Genomic DNA, 19,674 nt, shown 5'->3' with positions numbered 1-19,674 from the left:
ATAAAGAGTAGAGTTTTTCAGTTTGAGTTGTATAAGCAACAAAAAAAAGGGTTCTAAAGTCATTTGACTGAAAGAAAGCAAGAAATAAAATTCATTCCATCTACAGTAGAGGTCGTTACCCAGCTTTGTCCACTAGATGGCAGAAATATTCCATTTACATCCAACAAATCTTAAAATAATGTTAAATGAGCTACTTGAAACAGAACAAAAGCTTATTTTCTGTTGATTATTATTATTTCCTACATATAGGAAAAATGCATTCAGCTCTGTTCTGGGAAAAAACGATTTTAAATAAAGGATTCTAAAATGCGACTTGCTAGAGAACATAACTTTTATTGTATATATGTTGAAGGCTGCACACTCAGCATCCGTGCTCTTCCAGCTTCTCACGTTATCTACAGAGCATTATTTGGCAAACACTTCACATTTTCACATTTTCTGGACCTCTGAACATATAGCCCGGCCACCGTATGTCTTACAGGCCTTTTGGGGCAATTTACACAACTTTTCAACATTTGATTGCCTTCTCAAAAACGATGGACAGAACATATGTGAGTAATACATTCACAGTTTTCCTCAACAAAAAAAACAAATATTGCAACTACTTTGTTCCTGAAATATACAATTAGAACACAGTGAGGAGCACAAAAAAACATTCTTACATACAGTACATGCAAGTACACACACACACACACACACGCACGCACGCACGCAACCCTTCAGTGAATAAGGACTTTAAGCCATGGACACACAGAGACATACAACAGTGTTACAGTAGATGAATTTATCACATGAACGAAGCAGGAGAAACATCAGTCAATGAATACACACCGAACCCTGAAGTCCACCGATATCTGCTTTGTTATGTACATAATTTACACGTATACACTCTTGCACACAGTCTACGTGCACAAACACACACGCATGCACACTCACAGAGACACACACACATTAATTGGTAATATAGTTTATCCCCAAAATAACCAAGAAGTAATATTGAACACAACCAGAACCATTAATGCTTCTGTTTGATTGAATGAACTGTGGGAAAGTATCACTTAAATATCTGATCTAGTGCATTTATTTAGAGTCTGTATGCCATATGTCACTCCCAGAAGATGGAACCATTTGCTCAAAAATGTGTGTTGCACAATGGAAGCACACGTCATTATTACTGTATTTATAGCTACATGTCTCAGGGAAGGGAGGGGGGGGGGGATCTAGCTCTATTAAAATTACAGTTTGCTGGTCACAGTATGTCGCAATAATTATTCATGTTCAATTTTGTCTCATATCACTAATTGAGTTACAGATGATATGACAATTTTGCTCTGGATAATGTAAGCTTCATTTCTTTATTTCTTCTTACTGTATCATATTACTCTGGGCAGGAAGGGTTGAACTCTCTAATGATTTGCTGTTCTTTTATTATCATTCTTTAAGGGAGTGTTGGCAAACTGCTCTGTTAAGGAGAGGCACATTTTTTGTTTTTATTTTGTTTTCTCCTAAAAAGGCAATTTAGTAGTTGGAGAAGGAAGCATCTGACATGTCATCGCTCGAAGGAAGATCCAACGCAAAGCTGCGACGCCTGATAAAACAACCCTAATCCATCCCTCTAACGTCTACAATTACACAACAACGGGAAAACAGCGTTGGCAACCTCGTCAAACCATCCCGTGGTCAGCACGAGGACAGGCGGCCTTTATATTCTGTGTGGGGTCTGCAGGGCGAAGGTGGTGGTGTCCTCTGAGGAGTGATCTACTCTGAAAAGGTTGAAGAGGTCTTAGCAAATGTCAGGTGAAGCACAACTACACAGCAGCAGCGCAGCTCCGTGTGAATGCTGTTCAACATATTCTGGACATATTTCCACCTCCTCTAAATTAGGGAGTATTTTTTTCTGTGTGTTTGTTGATGCTGGCTTCCTGCCCACCGTCTACCAGGTGTCCCGTGTTTCGGGCCACTGTGGGCGAGACAGCTGTCGCGCAGCTGCGTCATGTGACCTCTCCGTCTGATCATCTACGCCCCGCGTTGACGCGCAGCAGGCCGGTTGTGCTCATTACTGCTTGTTTTTCCGCTCCTCGTCCCATCTGTCTCACCTTAATAGGACTGATATCTCAATGTAAGAAGCTTTGAGCTGCAACCGCGCTGAGGATTCCCGCGCAAATTTGTGCACGGCTGCAGCTGGAAGGGCCGATCAGACGCCCCCAAGGTCTCAGTACTCAGCAAATCCTGTCAAATCTCCTGACATACATTCAAAAATGGCTGCGATAGGGGTTTCTGAGGAAGAAGCTCGCAAATTTAAGTGTATCATAAATGAAAAGCAAGAAGAGGATAAGTTGCTCGTGAGCTCATGGTACATTAGTAAAGTGTGAATAATACTGATAAGATCCTAACCTCTGGCACATCTTTGCTCCTTCAGGACCCACCCAGATGTTTTTGGCCCATCTCATGTATGACAAGGTAGGTTTACATAAGTACATTCGCCATGGTGTCGGGCAACCGCAGGCTGACCAGGCCTCCACCGACGAGCACCGACGAGGCCATGAGGATGGGGATGGCTTTCGTAATGCCGACAAGAGACCCAAAGATCATGTTTCCCAGCACTGCGGACAGCTTACACAGAGCGTTGCAGAACCCAAAGCCCGTTCCTCTGCGGGATAAAGACAAAGGTCAAGGTCAGGGTCAGGGTCAAGTCTCGGGGTCAACTCTTATCCCCATGAAATGCAGAAGGAAGCGCTCGTTGTGGCTCCTCACCTCCTGACGGTGGGGAACGACTCGGTCGTGACCACATCCAGAGAGTTCCAGGCTGAGATGCTCAGGCCGTTGTAAAGGCACAACATGAAGATCATCATGGACTCGCTGGTGCCGAACCACAAGAAGAAGCAACTGATGCCTGAAAGGATCATGGAGCCACCTGATGGGCGTACAGAGCGGTTAACCAGTCCGTCTGGGTTCTAAGACATTATGAAAAGTTCCGGTTTGATGCCAAACACACGTGAGTGGGTGAAGCAGGCGGAGCTGCCCCTGCTTTTAGGTTCTTACCCAGCATGGACAGGCGTCCGATTTTGTCCATGAGAAGCGCAGACACAATGTTCCCCGGCAGCACAGCAAGGGTCCCCAAGAAGTTGATGAAGTAAACCCAGTAGGCACTGTAGTCATCGTCAAACGTCATCTGGCAACCCGTCTTGTTGTGGGTGAACGTGCTGTTGACCACCTCGGTGCCGTCTATTAGCTTGGAGTCGTCGATGTCTGGTCGAAGAACAAGAAAAGGTCAAGTCCAGCAGCAACGTCAGTGCTCGCGTCACAGTAAACGCTGCATCTCTCAACTCACCCGTGTTATAGAAGAAAGCATCAATGAACGTACAGTTTCGGAAGAAGGAGCCCACCGATGTCACGTCATCGAAGATGCAGTTCCGAAAGGTCGAATCTATGAAGGTCACAGACCTCAGCTTCATGTTGATGAACCTGGAAACGGAGACGAGCTTAAAATCACGGGTGACGCAGGAACTCCCCGCTGGACAAACAGCTCCTGGTTTTTTCTGTTGCGACAGCAGGTGGACCTCTCCTACCGATCGTTGATGAAAAGGCCGTTTTTGTGGATCTGGTTCTCCAGGGTGAAGTTGAAGGTGAAATCTTCGATCCGTTCGTTGTTGTGGACCTTCACCTTCGAGGCGTACTCGTCGGCCTGGAGGTGCTTGATGACATCAGGGAACCAGACCGACAGGCCGTAATACCTGGAGCACAGTGATATCAGGAGATGAGGAAGCTATCGGGCGCCTGAGATCTGATACGCTCACACATTCTGAAACTGGGAAGTCAAAGAGCGGCAGAGATGGATGGTAAAAGACAATCTTCACGTGTCTCTCTCTCGCTCTTATTTCTTCTCCTACCGAGAAACTGATGGAGCAGAATCGATCTGCAGGGGGTGATTGATTTAGAGAGCGCCCCAACATCTGCGCGTGGACGCTTGGGGAGGAGGAAAAACTCAACGCCGAGGAAATCAAAGCTCTCCATCTCGACATAAACCAAAGGAGAGAAGAAGCTCACCCGAAGGAGAGCGTGAACCAGACGATGGCCAACCGCGTCATGTTCTCCCTCATGGGGTAGTTGAAGCACTTCATCAAATTCAGGTAGATCTACGGAGGGAGCAGAGATGTTAAGGGAAGGAAATGAGGACGAAATCAAAAGACAAAAAAGAGGCTTTTAAATAGAACTATTTACCCCACGAATCTCCGCCTTCATCCTAAAGAAAAACTTTGCCACTGGGTTTCCAGATTCTGATTCAATTTCTACAAATTCGTCCAGTTGTTTTGGAATTTTGATCCTGTTGACCTGGGAGAGAGAAAGAAGGTGATCAGGAGATCCACTTACCTAAATAACCCGCTCTAAATTAACACTGTGTTATAGAGATATTTCTGGAAACTGCTGCAAACAATATTAAAATCCTACATAAAATGTCTTTAATAAAAAAATATATATATTTCTGAATCAGGAAGCAGGAAGAGGGATCAGTAAGAGGCTTCCAGCTCACGTAGCAAATAAGCCTAAATGACACAAAAAGCTGTCAGGAGTTTCAGGACTCCTGCGCGATCGTGCACGGTTAAAGTGTTCAAACTGATCCCAGCAGTGACAAAATATAAACCTCTTTGCCATCTTAAGCACCCAGAGATGCTGGAGAGAAAGGCGCACTCACAGTGAAGACTTTCTCCGGCTGCCCGCGCGCTCTCATGTTAGTGTCATGGATTTGCTTGAGGATCATCCAGGCTTCGTCGTGCTTCCCCACCTGACAGGAGGCAGAATGAGTGACTGCAAATAGCTACATTTAAAACATCTCGCTTGCTCAGTAACGCCAACAGCCACACAAACTCATTTTTACGATACATCCCTTTGATTTCTTTCTCTTCTGTTGAGTGTCACGACAACAGTGACTTTTTGTTTTTGTTTTTACACCATTAAGTCTGAAATTACAGACATCCAGGCCTGAATGGCTCACAGAATAACCTCTGAGTGAGCAGCTGTTGTATCAACCAGCAGCTTGCATAATACAAGAGATTAACGTGCAGAATCTGTCCATATTTCACCCATTACACACCCTTACCTCAAGATAGAATCTGGGACTTTCAGGCATGAAGGTGAGCGCCACCACGGCACAAACGCAGGGCAGAGCACAGACGACTACAAACACCCGCCAGCTGTGAAACTGGTACGCTGAACCCATGCTGAAACTCCAGCCTGTAAAAACAGCAGCACACAGCCGGCCACAATCAGGTCAGATAGAGAAGAGTGACACAGAAGCCGAGGAAGCGTTGATAGATGACAGATTTCTCCGTGCTGGAGGCAGCTGGACTTATTTAGAAACAGCTGAACTTTGAGCCCTTCAGATCAGAGGTAAAGATCCTCAAGAACCTGGAAGAGGTCCAGTTACCATCGACTCAAGCTACAATACGCACGAATTAGTGTAGTGTTTTTCCACCACAAGGGGGCAGTAAAACAAGGTGTAACTGGACTTAACAGGATATTAAGGCCTAAATTGGGTTTGTATTTATTACTCTCTTTATTACACCCTCAGCAGATGCTGAACATGCAGGAATTTAGATACTTGACTAATTTGAGGCTCACATTTATTCTAACAAGCACTTCTCTGAACAATTGTGGGAACTCATTTTACCTTGTTGGAGCTGTATGTGTCCTTATCTAAACGGTCCTAAATCCACGAAATTGCTAATTGTGGAAAAAAGGAAATCTATTTAACCTTTCTGCCATAATTTCCAGTCAAAGCAGACAACAACCACACGGTGTCTAATCGATGAATGCTGAGGAAACCACTCAAAGCAGCCGGTGGATATTTAGCCAGTTCACAGAGGTGTAATAAAGGTAAACGAGCTCGCTGCATCATTTTTAACAGCAATGCTTTGAAGAAGTAATAAACATCTAATTAAAGATGCAGTGCAGAATGGCTCCTTATGTGCGTCCATATCAGAGGAAGGACCTGTGTGGATTCTGATGGCAGATCTTACATAAAACTGCAAAGTAACGGAGGTGATTTATCTGAGATGGCTGTGCAGCCAGAACAGACCGTTGTAAGAGATGAGCGGCCCCGCGGAGGCACCGGGATCGGTTAATTGAATGTGTAGGAATGGAATTGAGTGTTTTCTGTTAAATCCTGTCGTGCCTGATCTCAGCCCACAGGCATATTCCTGGTGCCATTAATCACCGAATACAGACCGACGCTTTCAAAACCAGGACTTGTAAACATGCGCACACACACTTACACATTAATAGCAAATTACCATATGCAGATGACATTGACACAAATGACATAAAGCCATTAAACCATATTCCCACCCACACCCACGGTGCAAAAATACACATGTTTGTGTTTTTGCATCACACATTCTCCTATCATGTAAAATGTGTCACCACCATCGGCCTCTGCCTTACGCTGGCATGGATTCCACTTTTTTCGGATGTTTGGTTTGGGAGAAAGCACAGAAGTGGCTGACGTGTCAGTCGTGACCCTCCCACGGTTCTCCACGGATCGTGCCTCATGGAGATGCTGCTCCAAAGGGTATAGCACCATTATCCATCAACAGGCGTGGGAGGGGAACCGGGGAGGTGGGGTTGCGAAGGGGGGGGGTTAATGCTAATGGTTGTGCCAGAAAGCAGCTGCTTAGTACTAATCTCACAGCATATTAAAATCCAGCTATTAAAGCAAAGCGTGACAACTGCTAGACTCTTTTTTCCCCTCTAATGTTGTCAGTGTTGTACACAACAAGTATAAATTGAGCATTCGGTTTTCCGGAGTCTTTTCCTTGGACTGTAAAAGTAGTGGTGTGTACTGTGTGACAACATTGTGTGTATGTGTGCACTCGGGTGTGTGTGAGTGAGTCCGAGACACCCCCCCCCCCAAAAAAAGGAGGAGAAGCTGTTCAGCGCTGATTGCCTCTTCTACAAAAATGTAGAGTTTCTTTCTGCCCCTCCGGGTTACTGTTTCACCCATGTCACTGGGAATCTCATTATGTTGTGGATTATGTACATAATTGACTTAGTCGATGGATCGCTGAGTCAGCAGTGTTACAGCAGATAGATAGATAGATAGATAGATAGATAGATAGATAGATAGATAGATAGATAGATAGATAGATAGATAGATAGATAGATAGATAGATAGATAGATAGATAGATAGATAGATAGATAGATAGATAGATAGATAGATAGATAGACAGATAGATGTTTCATATCCTGGAAGTGAGCGCAGCGACGTGGATTGTCTGGTAAGTTAAAAATGGCGAAGCTCTGTTGTTATCAATGCTTCAAAATGTGCGGTTTAACCCGGATGACCTCCTACAATGTCAGCTGTTATTACCTTCAAACTGCGGAGAAAAAGGCCATGTTATATGGTGCTCGCACGCACACACATGCACACACACGCACGCACACACACGCACACGCACACTTTTGCCTCACTGATGTCACTGGCTAAAGTACAGTCTGGCCATAAATCACCTCTCGCTGTAGCATTGTCCTGTGAGAGCAAGGAGAAAAACCTAATTATGCTTGATCAAGAAGAACATTCTGCAGAGACAAGACAGAGAAGGCGGGTAGCAAAAGGGAAGGACGCCGCCAGAGAGCAAAATGGGAGAAGTGGAAAGCTGGAAGCGGTGGAAGCCGCTACAAAGAAGAAACAGCCAAATCAAAGAATAAATTTAAAAAAGAATCATTCCAGTTAAAGGATATAAGAGCGATAAATCCAGAGGCCCAGTCCACCCACCCTCTTAGCATGCAGGGAGAATCTATGTGTACGTTAATCTCTTAACCTCTGTCTTTCACAGCCTTCAGCCACTCAGTCCTATTAGCTGATTGATTCTCATGGCAGGGAGAGCGACGCCGCCCGTGGATTCACAAAGTCATGCAGTTTTGGAGCCTGCAGACACGAGCTCTGCCAAGTTTCTGAATCATCCCTTAATCGAGTGTTGCCAAGGCTTTCGCTGCACGTTTTTTCTATATTAGAACTGACCGTAGTGTGGGATGATGGCCCAGGCCATGGCTGAAGCGTAGATCTCACCAACCATCCAGAACATACACAACCAGCTGAGGTGCTCTCCCCTTTTCTCCCTGGACAACACCTCTGCAAAGAAGGAGAAAACGATGGGCACAGCACCTCCTATCCTACAGAAGACAAAAAAGGTCAAAGGTTAAACACGAGTCAAGTACTTTTATGCTTTGCTTTTATTACCCAGTGAATTTGAGCTGTTGACCCAGCAAATTGGATTAATTTTGCAATCAAAAGATTCAAAGAATAATTCTGATTGGCTTAAATACAAAGAGCATTGTTGAATCCTTAAAGAGACCATGCACGGTGAGGTAAACTGTGTCTGTGTCCTCTGTGCCCATGATTCAGCAGTACAGGTTTTATTGACAGGCTCGATTGGTTTTTCAATTACTTTACAGATCTCTGGGGAGAAGGTGCAATTACTAAATTAGCCCTTAAAAGATCTACTACACATGGGACACAGAAAAGGACATGATAGATTAGCACCAATATATTTGGACTCTATGGAAATCAGTTCCTATTACCATTTTCACAGTTAGCTCTACGACGAACAGGGGCCCGCCGAGGGTTGTTCTTAGCTTATATGTGGCACAGTTGTATCTTGAACATGTGCGTGGATGTGTGAAGGTCGTGTTAGTGTGACCTGCACACTAGACTTACCCAAAGCCTGCAACGATACGGCAAAGGAGGAAGACGCCATATCCCTGGACGAACGATGACAGGAAGGCAAAGAATCCATTTGTGGACATGCAAATGAGGAGGCACTGCCTGCGACCCACTTTGTCAGACATCCCTCCCCAGAAGAACGCTCCAACCATCATCCCCAAGTAAACAATACTGCCTGGAAAAACAAGGAGGGGACCTTCAGGCTTCAGCCCCAATATAAACACATTACTTCACATTTCTGCTTCTGGAGATGAAAGTTAGCATTCTTTTTAGAAGGCCATCTAATTTCTCCTTCTTTTGTGTCTCTGTCAGCTTTTTAGCAAATATTGAAGACGCACCAGGGGGTTTAATACTGTTTGATCATAGTGGCAGCATTGGAAGTGGCAGTATTGTTGTACTCTGTTGCAATGGAGCGGTCGATTGTTACTTAGTATTTAATGAGTATTTTTCATTAGTATAGATCTAAACATTGATTTCTTTTTTATTTGGCATAAACATTCAAAATCAAGGGGAAAATCCTTGAGACTAACTACTTTTCTTGGAAGGTTGATAAAGATACATTTGGACACATAAAAACGTTTTTTTTTTATCATTGTGAATAAACCTGCCTGTTTTAAAATGGCAACACTATTTTCAAGGGATTCAAGGAACTTTACTGTCATGCCAACGCACATTTATACTTGAGATTCTGTAAAATTTGCAGTCAGGTCCCAGTTATAACTCATTCAATGGACTTATAAGAAAGCTGAAGAGATAAAGAGCTTCTGAGAAAATAGTTGTGGAATGATTGAATATAATAAATGATATATTACTTTCTGATAAAACGTACTGCATAAATATCTTCTATTGTGACACAAGTGGGGCTGTGAGTGATGCCAGCGAGCTTGACACTTGTTGGAAAAATAGCAGAGCCTGATTTATTAACTCTGACAGGTGCGTATAGTGAGTAAAAGACTGAAAACACGCTCAGATCGATATCAGAATAAATGTGAACAGTAGTGCTGCGTGACTTTACAAAACAGCCCTCTGTTCCCTTTTAAGGCCTCCCATCAGAAATGGGATCAATGTTCCAACAAAACAGCATTGATTTCTGCCTCTGATCATCAGGATTCTGTTCTGGAGAGAGCAGCCTGCTATTACTGCTTATTGTTGGTGGCATTGTGTGGTAAAAAGCATCGAGATACTCTTTCTGCTGCTGGGAGCGACTTCAGCTGGATCTCTGAATGGTTTACCTCACTTTAGCTCTGTCGGAGTTGCATCATTTTTCATTAAACCAGATGTATACATTTATTAAACATTACCAGAAAACAAGCTACCATCAATTGGCTTAAGGACTGTGTTCATCCTATTGCAATGATACAAAATAGCACTTAATATCGTAATATCTGTAGTCTCTTTTTTCCTTCTCTTTCTGTCCCTTTAGGGGTTATAACCTATCTATCTGTCACATGTGGCAGCCATCTTGCTTCCTGCCTGAAGGGGCTGTGGACTCAGTTTTAAATTTAGCGGTGTTAACATATGCACTGTTCATTTTTGCCTCATTAAAGAGAGGCTAGATAGACGAGGCTCAGTCGAGACCCCCACCGGCCCCCATTTAGTTGTCATCTGTGCTGCAAAACACCCAGCGGCTCCCAACTTTCAACTCAAACAGCAGATTTGTTTCTGCTGCAGTGTTTTAGAGACGCTGATATAAGTGGGGGGACCTAAGATACTAGCAAATTTAGTGTCCTTGAGCGGGGAAAAAAAGGACTGTTGCATGTTCAGTACGTCCCACTGAGCAGTCGGTGATGTAATGAATTTATTGATGTTCTGTCTGACTCGTTGCGTCACTGAGCGTGATGTCAGCAGCGCTCGTACGGCCAGAGAGAGCAGCGGTGTGCTGCAGTGTAATAAAATTTAAAAATAGCACAGGCATTACATTTGTTACACACATTACTATTACGAAGTGAGGGCCGGCACATACTGGCCTGATACTGTCACCTCACAAATTACATTTCAATATTGTCTTTCCCCTCTAAAACTTTTTAGGATGGATGTTTTTTGTAGCTTTCTGAACGAACCTAAGCTGTTAATACAGTTACACTTATTTATTGAATTGTCATTAGGATTAATATGCTCTATTTCTTTTTGGAAAGAGAAAACATTGAGTGTTATTATTGATTGAGCTCACAGTCGTCGTCCATCCTGTTTCAGTAACAGCAACCAGGAAATCTTCGCGTTTCATGCTCATGCTGCAGATGTTCAATGCGTGTTTTCCTGTCATGATTCTGATTAACGGTGAAACCTTGAGTGAAGAACCAGCGCAGCCTGTCAGTGATTAAGTAGGGCAATAAACTAGAGGTCCTTTGTCTGTTCTGAGGAGGACAACAGCCCCTGGGGCTCACCTTTATTTTAAAATAACAGATCGGAGGGATGCGTTTGGAATCTGAGAACCATCGTAAGATGACAAGGCAAAATCACAAGTATGCTCATGACCTTATAATTAATGGACAAATCGCTAATTTAAGGTAAAAACTGTTTAAAGTTAGACCGCAACAAGCAGTGATGCAACCAAACGAAAGAGCAAAAAGGAGTGGAGGCAGGGTGACATAGTAATGAAGGAGCGGAGTAATTGCAAGATAGGAGTGAAGTAATGTGAGGGAAAATGGGGAGGAAGGGGAGGAACCCGGTGCACCATTTTCTGTCTTGTCACATTCTGATGAGCCCCCAGAGAGTCGTGGGAGCGCTAAGCTGCCTCACGACCTCTTCTATGATTTCAGCCTTTGGCGTCCCCCCCCCCCCGGGTGTGTTTTTCTCACATTGCAGGACAACACCTGTCCCATTTCATTCATAACAGCGGTGCTTATCACACAGCAGCGAGGTGCGCTGGCTCGACTGATATTGCTACAGTCCCTTTTGTTCACGGACCTGGTTTTATATTCAGTTTTGTGGTTTCCATTACCTCGGCTAGTGTCATCTGCTATTGATTTTACATTTCTTGACCGATTTCTTCGGGTTTCATTTCCTTTTCCTGCCTAGCCTGCGCTGGGCGCTCATTCCTCTGCTCCTCTGCTCCACTGTCACTCTCCTGCATGCTGAAGAGCGCGTAATCCCGTTTGTACTACAGCGTGTCAGTTTGATCAAATCCATGCCGCCATTTCCTGCCACCTCCGCACCAAAAGGGATCGAAGCCTTTTGTCAGACTTAAGTCATATAAGTGGGGGCAGGATTTCGATCTACAAAGGAGTAAGTTAGTGTCAGGCTTCTGGAGTGAAGGATTTAAACTGACTCACTCAGCATCTGCGGCGATACATCCTCTCTTTATGTTCAATGCTGTGGACACCTCACATGAAAAACAGCGTAGCTTGGACTGCGGATAAGAGCAAGCAGACTGATGTTACTGGTGGCAGCAGGTTCTTTACTCTATAACACTCCCACCTTTCCGCTCACACACAAATGGAGAGTGTGCTTGTGATTTCACATGCCCAACGTGCAGCCGCACTATTAAGTAGCGTAATCTCTGCAGCGAAGCCGCGTTCCCACTGCAGTTTAGCCATGCTCAACTGCCCCTGGATGGCACAACCTCACGCAGCCTTCCAGCTGGCTCATTCAGACAGCGAGGGGCGAGGGCAGAAAAAAAAGAAGAGACAAAGTGGGAGAATCAGGCCAGCGTGGGGATGGAGCCTGAGAGGAGACAGGGAGTGAAGCTGGGAAGCAGGGAAGTCTGAAACGAACCATTATCGCATGAGGCAAAGCTGCATCTACAATGATTAGCTTACTTTTAAAGGTCTCGCACCAGAATCATTTTGTGTGTGTTTTTTCTCAGTCTCAGAGAGAAAATGGTCAAGAACAATTAAGACCACAGGTATCTCCATCATTATTACCTTTGTATTAGTATTTTTTAACCCATTTCACTGTTATAAAACTCAGTAAAAGCAACAGGAAGGAACTATTAAAGAGGGAAACTCAATATCAGTTGAAAAGAGATTATTATCATGGGAACATGTGCTTTTAGAGCAAATAGATAGTGACAAATGTACTGTGGTCTCATTGTTTGCTGTGTCTGAGCATCACACCCATGTTGTGGGTGTGAACCACAGATGTGTCACCTCCACCCACACCTCTCTTCCATGACTTCCCTCTAATGTGGCAGTCACTCTGGGTTTCATTTGCCACCTTTATTTTTTAAGTTTTGATGGGCTTCACTACCCGGAATCTCCGCCTGCCCTACTTCATGTACAGTAATGACTCAAGTCCGGCAGGACCAAAGTGAATACTGGAATCCAATCAGCGTTTTAGTCATCTATCCTCTACAGACTTTCGCACCTTTCGACATGTTATTCCATTAGGTTTAGCTCCCTGTGAGACACATGCTTCTATCTGTGCCTGAGCTGTATAATGAAACTGTGAAGGTAAACCCTGTATGGTTTAAGCAGATGATTATTCTGAAACCCATATACTGTTATGTAAATGAAACACCTAAAAAAATGGCTACAAATGGACATTTAAAAACAAATTGGTTCTCACAGTCCAAACTGCAAATACATTAAATGCAATCTCAGAACCATAACGACCCTCAGCATGGTGGGTTGTTGTTATTTGTTGTTGTTAAGTTATTGGAATGATTTCCACTAAGACTAAGTACAGTATCTTTAAATTTGACTGCTGACGTTAAGCACAATTACTACTGAAAACTCCGAATGGGCACCAACAAGGTCACAGTAATCATATAGACTGTGCTCGGAAATGAACACACACTCCCATACATACATACACACAAACACACGCACCAGTCAAGTGCACCTCAATAGGGAGGAGCCTCTGGGCAATCAGTGTAAGAGAATGGGGGAGGATGTCAGAAGAAATGAGAGGCCCACAGAGAATGGGGGTGGGTGCAAGAGGTGAGGGATGGAGTCACGAACAAGAAGAAGCAGAGCGTAGAGCATGAACGCCTGCGGGACTTTCCTTGGATGTCGAGGCCAAAAAGAGTTTACAAGGATATTTCAAAAGAGACAGAAAAGTGAAGGTTCACAGAACAGGACATAATGTGAGTATTTAGTTATGGCCCCATCCAGACATCATAACATACTGTTTTATCCGGTCTGAAAGTTACAGATGGTGCGTAAAGGCTCCGATATCTGTAGAGGTGAGGAAGTGTGTTCAACATGATTAGATTAAGTAAAAGGCGTGAGTGAAACACATTTATTGCAGTGTCATTCTCAAACCCTCCCTGCCCAGACAGTTGTGCTTCAGGTGTTGGAGCGTGTTGTTTGAATTGATGTCTTTGCCGCTTATACTGACACACCGAGTCAGCCCCCTCTACAACGGTGATGGATTACACACCTGCAGCCTCTGGGACTGCTGGGACTGCTGCTCAACACGCGGAGCACACAGGGAATTCTGCCCTCTAAATCCTGGCAAACCGATCAGCGGGCCAAGACCTCATTTGTGTAAACCGCACAATGAAAAGTGACAGTTCAAGTGGAAATCCAACCAATCTTAGTTGGCAAAATACAAAGGGATTTTTTCTCTCTTTGTACTAGGGACACTGTTCATGTAGCTGCAGAGATTTTCTACAATAGCATCAATCATTTCTGAGCTACACCAGCACTTATCAGGGTCTCTGAGATGCTGATGTCTATACCAGAAGTTACAGTCAGATGTGGGATTGCTCCCACCAGTAGGGGCAATTTTCCAATGATTTTATCATGCGTTCAATCTGGGGGGAAAAAGAGATGAGTGCCCATCTGTTTAAACCTGCCTACTCACTGTAACCTTACTATCCTTCCAGTTTTTTTTCCATTTCTTTTCTGCTGATTTTAACTGCTGTTTATTTATTGAACATTTAACATTGTACAGTGTCTTTTCAAGATTCAAGATTCAAGAGTACTTTATTGATCCCTTTAGGGGGTGTCCATCAGGGAAATTAGCTTCCCCCCCTTCTGTGCATATGAATAGTTCCTTCATCTGCTTTGAAGCATTTGCCTAATGTCATGTTCACGGATGAATGTGGGCTCATCAACACTCACAACAGATTTAACAGATTGTGTCTTACCTAGCCATCCTGAGCTGGAGTCTGGCACACACATATCTGTCTCTGCACTCGGAAGAACGAAGCCCACAACAAACACCTCCACCCCGTCAGACATGAGTGCCAGCCCGAGCACGAGGAAAAGCTGCCACTGGAACTTCCCGTGGCCGCACTCTTGCATAATGAGCTCATATTGTTGGGCCAGCTCCTCCTCGTCCGCCTGTCTCTCTTCCTCTAGCACCTTACGGTCCCTTACGGCATCCGACATGGGTTGCCCCAGCGCCACCTGCCCCTCCTTATGCCTCCTATCCTGTGCCGAGGGGATGCCCTGGTACTCGCCCTCATAGATCTCGTCCTCATCGTCGTGGCCCTCTGTGGCATCGCTGGACCCTTCCTCGTTGTCATGGTAGGCTTCTCCGTCCTGCCTCGGGGGGTTCTGGTAAAAATCCTCATCTTCATCCTCCTCATCCTGGAATCGGCTGTAATTGCGATGGGATGTGTATTCATCCGACGCGCGATCCACCACCTTGCCGACTTTCTTTTTTGCGTGCCGCTTGGCCTCCTTCGCCATGTCCTTGGCCCCTTTGACCAGGGAAGTCCTGTTATTGTAAGTGTCCTCCATTCTGCTCCTACCAATGATTCTTCACAGGGGTCAAGAAGATATTTAGTAGAAGGAAAGAAAGGAGAGACGAGCAGAAGCTGGAAGAATGGCGAGAGCAGTGAGTCTCGAGACGCTGCAGGGTAGAAAACTCTTGAGTCCGCAGTCACCACAGGAGAGAGCCCACAATGGTCGTGGCAATCATCAGCCAGGCTAAGGATGCAGGGGGAAGGGTGAGAGACACACAGATGAGAAAAATAAAAACAGGGAGGAAGAAGGAGAAGGGAGAGATCAGAGCAAAAATTGAAGAGAGTAAAAAGAGAGGTAGATCTTTGTTAGCCAATGCAAATCAACGGTTGAGGCTTAACAGATTGAAAAATACCAGATAACTTACTTAATCGTTCATTTATTCACATTTTTTTAATCATTGTGGGTTTGTTGAACCAGTCTGGCTGTACTGCTCTCTTTCACCCTTCAGATGTAAGATTCAATTTCCATATTGTTTTAGATTTGATGGGTTTGACTTTGTGTTTTAAGCAGGAATGCTGAATCTCCTGACTCGCTACAGCACGGAGACAGAATCTGACAAAACAAGGCTCAGCAAAATTTCTATTTGGCCCAAGTAAGTAACCAATTTATTAAAAATGGGAGTGATGATCCAACTAGAATTGTGCATTCGTGTACAATCAGAGCAAAAAAGGAGGAAAGACAAGTGTAGTCCTGAGCTGATTTATGCTGTTTCATACACACCCAAACATGTCGGGCACATTCACACTTGTGCTTTCAGCCAGTTCCCATCCTGGCAGAGCTAATGGGAGGGAGACCCCAGCCTAACAGTGCACGTGATGCAACAGGATTTACAGCGAGGGCTCAAACTGTGACGCACACTTCATCATCACGCTGCCTCCACAGGATCACTCTGACTTGTTTAATCAACACACAAAGAGCAGAGACTAGCAGTGAGTTAAATGAGTCCAAACCATCTTCAGAAGTCAACAAATTGTTGGGAAAATTCATAAAGGGTTCAAAAGGACTTTCCATACCAACTACTGATACATACTTGGAGATAGTTAGTCTAGTGCTGTGTAAGGTTGGTGTGTGTTGTCAGAACTGTCCAGCGTGTGTGGTTCCTCTGCGTCTTGGAAATGCTCACGATAGCCTCTAATGAACACTGAAGCCTTGTCAAGAGGACACAAATCACAGGGCCAGCTCCTGCTCCCATAATGCAATTTTACTGGTCAAAATGACACTGCTGATTCAAGGTGACTCCGCTAATCTCCTCTGTCTGATTGGATGGTGTCTTTGCTTATGAACGCAGCCATTTACATGGGACTGATCATTTTAGCACCTGCACCGACTCCTGTGGTGGGCTGAGATGATTCATAAACAGCCAGAAAATCTGTTTGTTTCCCTTTTAAATGCAGTGACTCGGGGTATTTTTTAAAAAGCAGACCCCAGTTTCCCCGCGTTCCCGTTGCAATTTTTTTTTGTTGGGTTCTGGGATCAGGTCATTTAATTTTTTATTCGTCATAAAATGAGCGTGCACATGTCCTGACTGAAGGAACTACAGACTGATCCAGCCTGCCTGTCAGAGAGTCAATGGAGTGCATGAGGCCCTCTGTCAGCGGTGATGATGCTCAGTGGACACTTGAGCCGCCTCACCTGAGCACTGCTGATGAGACCCTGCAGAGCACAGAGCTCAGGAAATGGGAGAAATCAGTCAATATATGGGGCAAACCCATGCATGTTTTGACTTTTCCATATAGCAACAATTACATGGCATCAAATTTAATAAAATATTCTACTGATAAACATGGTAGCCATGTGTCGGCTATAACTGAGCTGTAAAATCAGAACAAATGTGTAGCTTCTGCTTCTATGAACCATGTGGATAGAGTAAGAACACCTAAAGTCAAATACAACATGGCCTCAAATTTCCAGCACACAAGCTAGTGAGCCCAGCTAATGACTGCTCACGAGACAGGAAAAAATAAAATATTAACCTTGTAAAAATGACAAAGAATTGACAGAAATCAATGTAAACGCATTGGTAATAGCAGCTCTGCCATTGTAGAGGACACATAACTCTTAGATGAGATAAATATGATATTTAATGGAACGTGAAGAAAAATCAATAGTCTTTTTTATGACAACATGGAGTCAATAAGTCCAACCAGTTCTTATGGTTAACCTTATGGTTAAATGGTCAAATATCGGTTAATTTAAAGAGGCTGTTTTCTGGAACTCTTGCTTGCACGATTTTGAACAGGAGCTCTCTGAACAGAAGACGTGCACAGTGTCGTGACTGTGGGTCTTTACTGCGGGTTTCTTCAGTCAGCATTGCAAACAGCAGGCCCGCTCTCTGAGTGGGCAGAGCCACGTGTAATCCTGTAAAAATGGTGAGCTCATAACCTCGTCTGGAAGGCAGAGGTACAGCCATCCTGGGACATCTTTCATTAGGAGATTTCATCAGACATCGATGCCATTACTGACTGAGCGGAGCGACAAGGGAAAGGATGAGAGAGATGTCGAGGGCACAGAAGAAAATGTGATTATGTTCTAAATGGAAGCCAAGGAATACTGAGACATGCTAAAATGGAATTCCCATCTCACTGAATGTCCTAACTTAATGCTTAAATTAAGTGATGCACAGTGTGTGTGTGTGTGTGTGTGTGTGTGTGTGTGTGTGTGTGTGTGTGTGTGTGTGTCCCAGAAAAGATATTTCAAGTTATTTTCTTTGGTAAATAAAAAATACCCGCGCCACCCTGAGGGGGATCACACAGATTGTTGCGTGTACTTCTGTTTTTGTCGATGCAGAGCCTTTTTTCTTGTTCTGAACTAATTAAGTCTCAGCTTGTCTTCCTGTCGCACGTGCTCGCAGGATCCAGTCTAAACTTTAAGACAGCTGTAGCTACAGAGATTTCAATGAAAGACATTCTAAAAATCATCAGCTCTGTAGTCTATAATTCCTTGACTTTTTCACCGACCGGTATGCAAAACTGTGACTACAGCAGCCTTGAGAGTGAAAACAAAGCACTTTGTCACAGATTTCCAGTTCAGTGGCTGCGCGCCCGTCAATCGCTCAGTGCTTCTTGAGGTGCAATTCATGGATGAGTCAGTTGCCTGCTCCATTCATCCTCTCCTCTGTTAGGCGGCTGTGCAGAGTGCTTTAACTACCCCAGGGCAGGTGCTGCATGGCACTAAAACGTGCACAATCTGCAGACAAGTCTATACATGCTAAGATGGATTTTAAAAACCCTCCAGTAACCATCATATTCAACCATCAATTGTCATCATTGCTGATAAAATCAATGAATCTAAATTTAAGTGGGTTATTACAATTACGCAGATTTTTTTAAGAGTTCTGAGCTTGGCTTGTACAGAAAACTCGTTTTAAACTATATTATAGGAGACATAAACAGTTTAAAGGCAACACACGCCTGGAGGGAACTTTTAACAAACGTTAGAATAAACTTATGAATAAATAATGAAGCGCCTCTCAGCGCAGCTGTTAGTTGGACACATAAAGGAAGACAGGTGGTGGTTTTAAAACGCTCCACCGATATATATATAAATAATAATAATAATAATAATAATAATAATAATAATAATAATAATAATAATAATAATAATAATAATAAAAAGAACCTACTTGATTTTTATCTAACTAGCAACGGTTGCGTATCAGCACGTTTATCAGGCAAAAGTAAAGAATACTCACCGTCATTTATGTCGGACAGAGCTTGCTGAAGTGCGGTGTCCCATTTCATCCGAACCCGCTCTCTTTTAAGGGAAAAAGAAGATTGTGGGGGCTTTTTTACGGGAGAAATGGATCACATGTATCGTGCACCACAGTGTTTTAACGCAGTCTTCCCTCGCTGCAGGGAGGAAGAGAGAGAGAGGGGGAGGGAGGGAGAGATGATGTGGTGATGGAAGGTGGGGATGAAGAGAGGGATGAAGGGATGGAGGGGGAGGGAGGAGGCGGCGTGATCAATAACTGTACTTCATTGAGTGATGCGGATGTTTCCATGTAAATAGCGCGCGTGTACTTAGGCTATGAATTAATGATTATTACGTGATGCATTTAAACACTAAATATAAAACTGGAATTGCTTTATTGTACATATAAATTCATATCCAATGGTTTGTAAAACGATTCAGGAAAAAGAACTCGAACTCTCACTTTTGCAGCTCCAAGATGAGTACATTTTTCTTATTGATTGATTTCTTATTGATTCTTTCAAGTTCCCCTATAAAAAAAAAAACCTCCTTCTGAGAGTTGCAGCCCCCTGTGGCTGCTGGGGGGTGTCCAGATTTAAGGGATGATCATGTACTCGCAGGTTCTG

The 19,674-nt window shown here is 44.0% G+C and overlaps 1 protein-coding gene across 3 annotated transcripts; it reads right to left on the bottom strand.

The window, feature by feature from the left end:
* Positions 1–313: 313 nt before the first annotated feature.
* On the bottom strand, positions 314–19,229 carry sv2ca (synaptic vesicle glycoprotein 2Ca). Of its 3 annotated transcripts, XM_029830208.1 has the most exons (13): positions 19,050–19,201; positions 14,755–15,541; positions 8,715–8,895; positions 8,019–8,170; positions 5,099–5,232; positions 4,694–4,783; positions 4,222–4,332; positions 4,048–4,136; positions 3,570–3,734; positions 3,332–3,465; positions 3,043–3,249; positions 2,755–2,914; positions 2,467–2,650 (listed from the first exon to the last, which is right to left on the bottom strand). In XM_029830208.1, exons 2-13 carry the CDS (start codon positions 15,350–15,352, stop codon positions 2,467–2,469), a joined length of 2,205 nt encoding a protein of 734 aa, XP_029686068.1. In that variant the 5' UTR covers positions 15,353–15,541; positions 19,050–19,201. The 3 variants fall into 3 exon arrangements, with proteins under 3 accessions (XP_003975088.2, XP_029686068.1, XP_029686069.1); XM_003975039.2 differs by lacking the exon at positions 19,050–19,201 and having other exon boundaries at positions 314–2,650; positions 14,755–15,352; XM_029830209.1 differs by lacking the exon at positions 14,755–15,541 and having other exon boundaries at positions 19,050–19,229.
* Between the last annotated feature and the right edge of the window lie 445 nt (positions 19,230–19,674).

This window comes from Takifugu rubripes, chromosome 21, assembly GCF_901000725.2.
Source record: "Takifugu rubripes chromosome 21, fTakRub1.2, whole genome shotgun sequence".
NCBI classification, from domain to species: Eukaryota; Metazoa; Chordata; class Actinopteri; order Tetraodontiformes; family Tetraodontidae; genus Takifugu; species Takifugu rubripes.
Note: the sequence above shows the minus strand (reverse complement) of the source record. Positions and strands in the feature narration are given on the sequence as shown.

Bases quoted from the DNA above. Each gene is read 5' to 3' on its own strand.
- sv2ca (XM_029830208.1), bottom strand. From the start codon at position 15,352: ATGGAGGACACTTACAATAACAGGACTTCCCTGGTCAAAGGGGCCAAG. The intron at 8,171-8,714 runs GTAAGTCTAGTG...TGTCTTCTGTAG, and splicing joins CGTATCGTTGCAGGCTTTGG to GATAGGAGGTGCTGTGCCCA. The intron at 3,250-3,331 runs GTGAGTTGAGAG...TTCTTCGACCAG, and splicing joins TGCTTTCTTCTATAACACGG to ACATCGACGACTCCAAGCTA.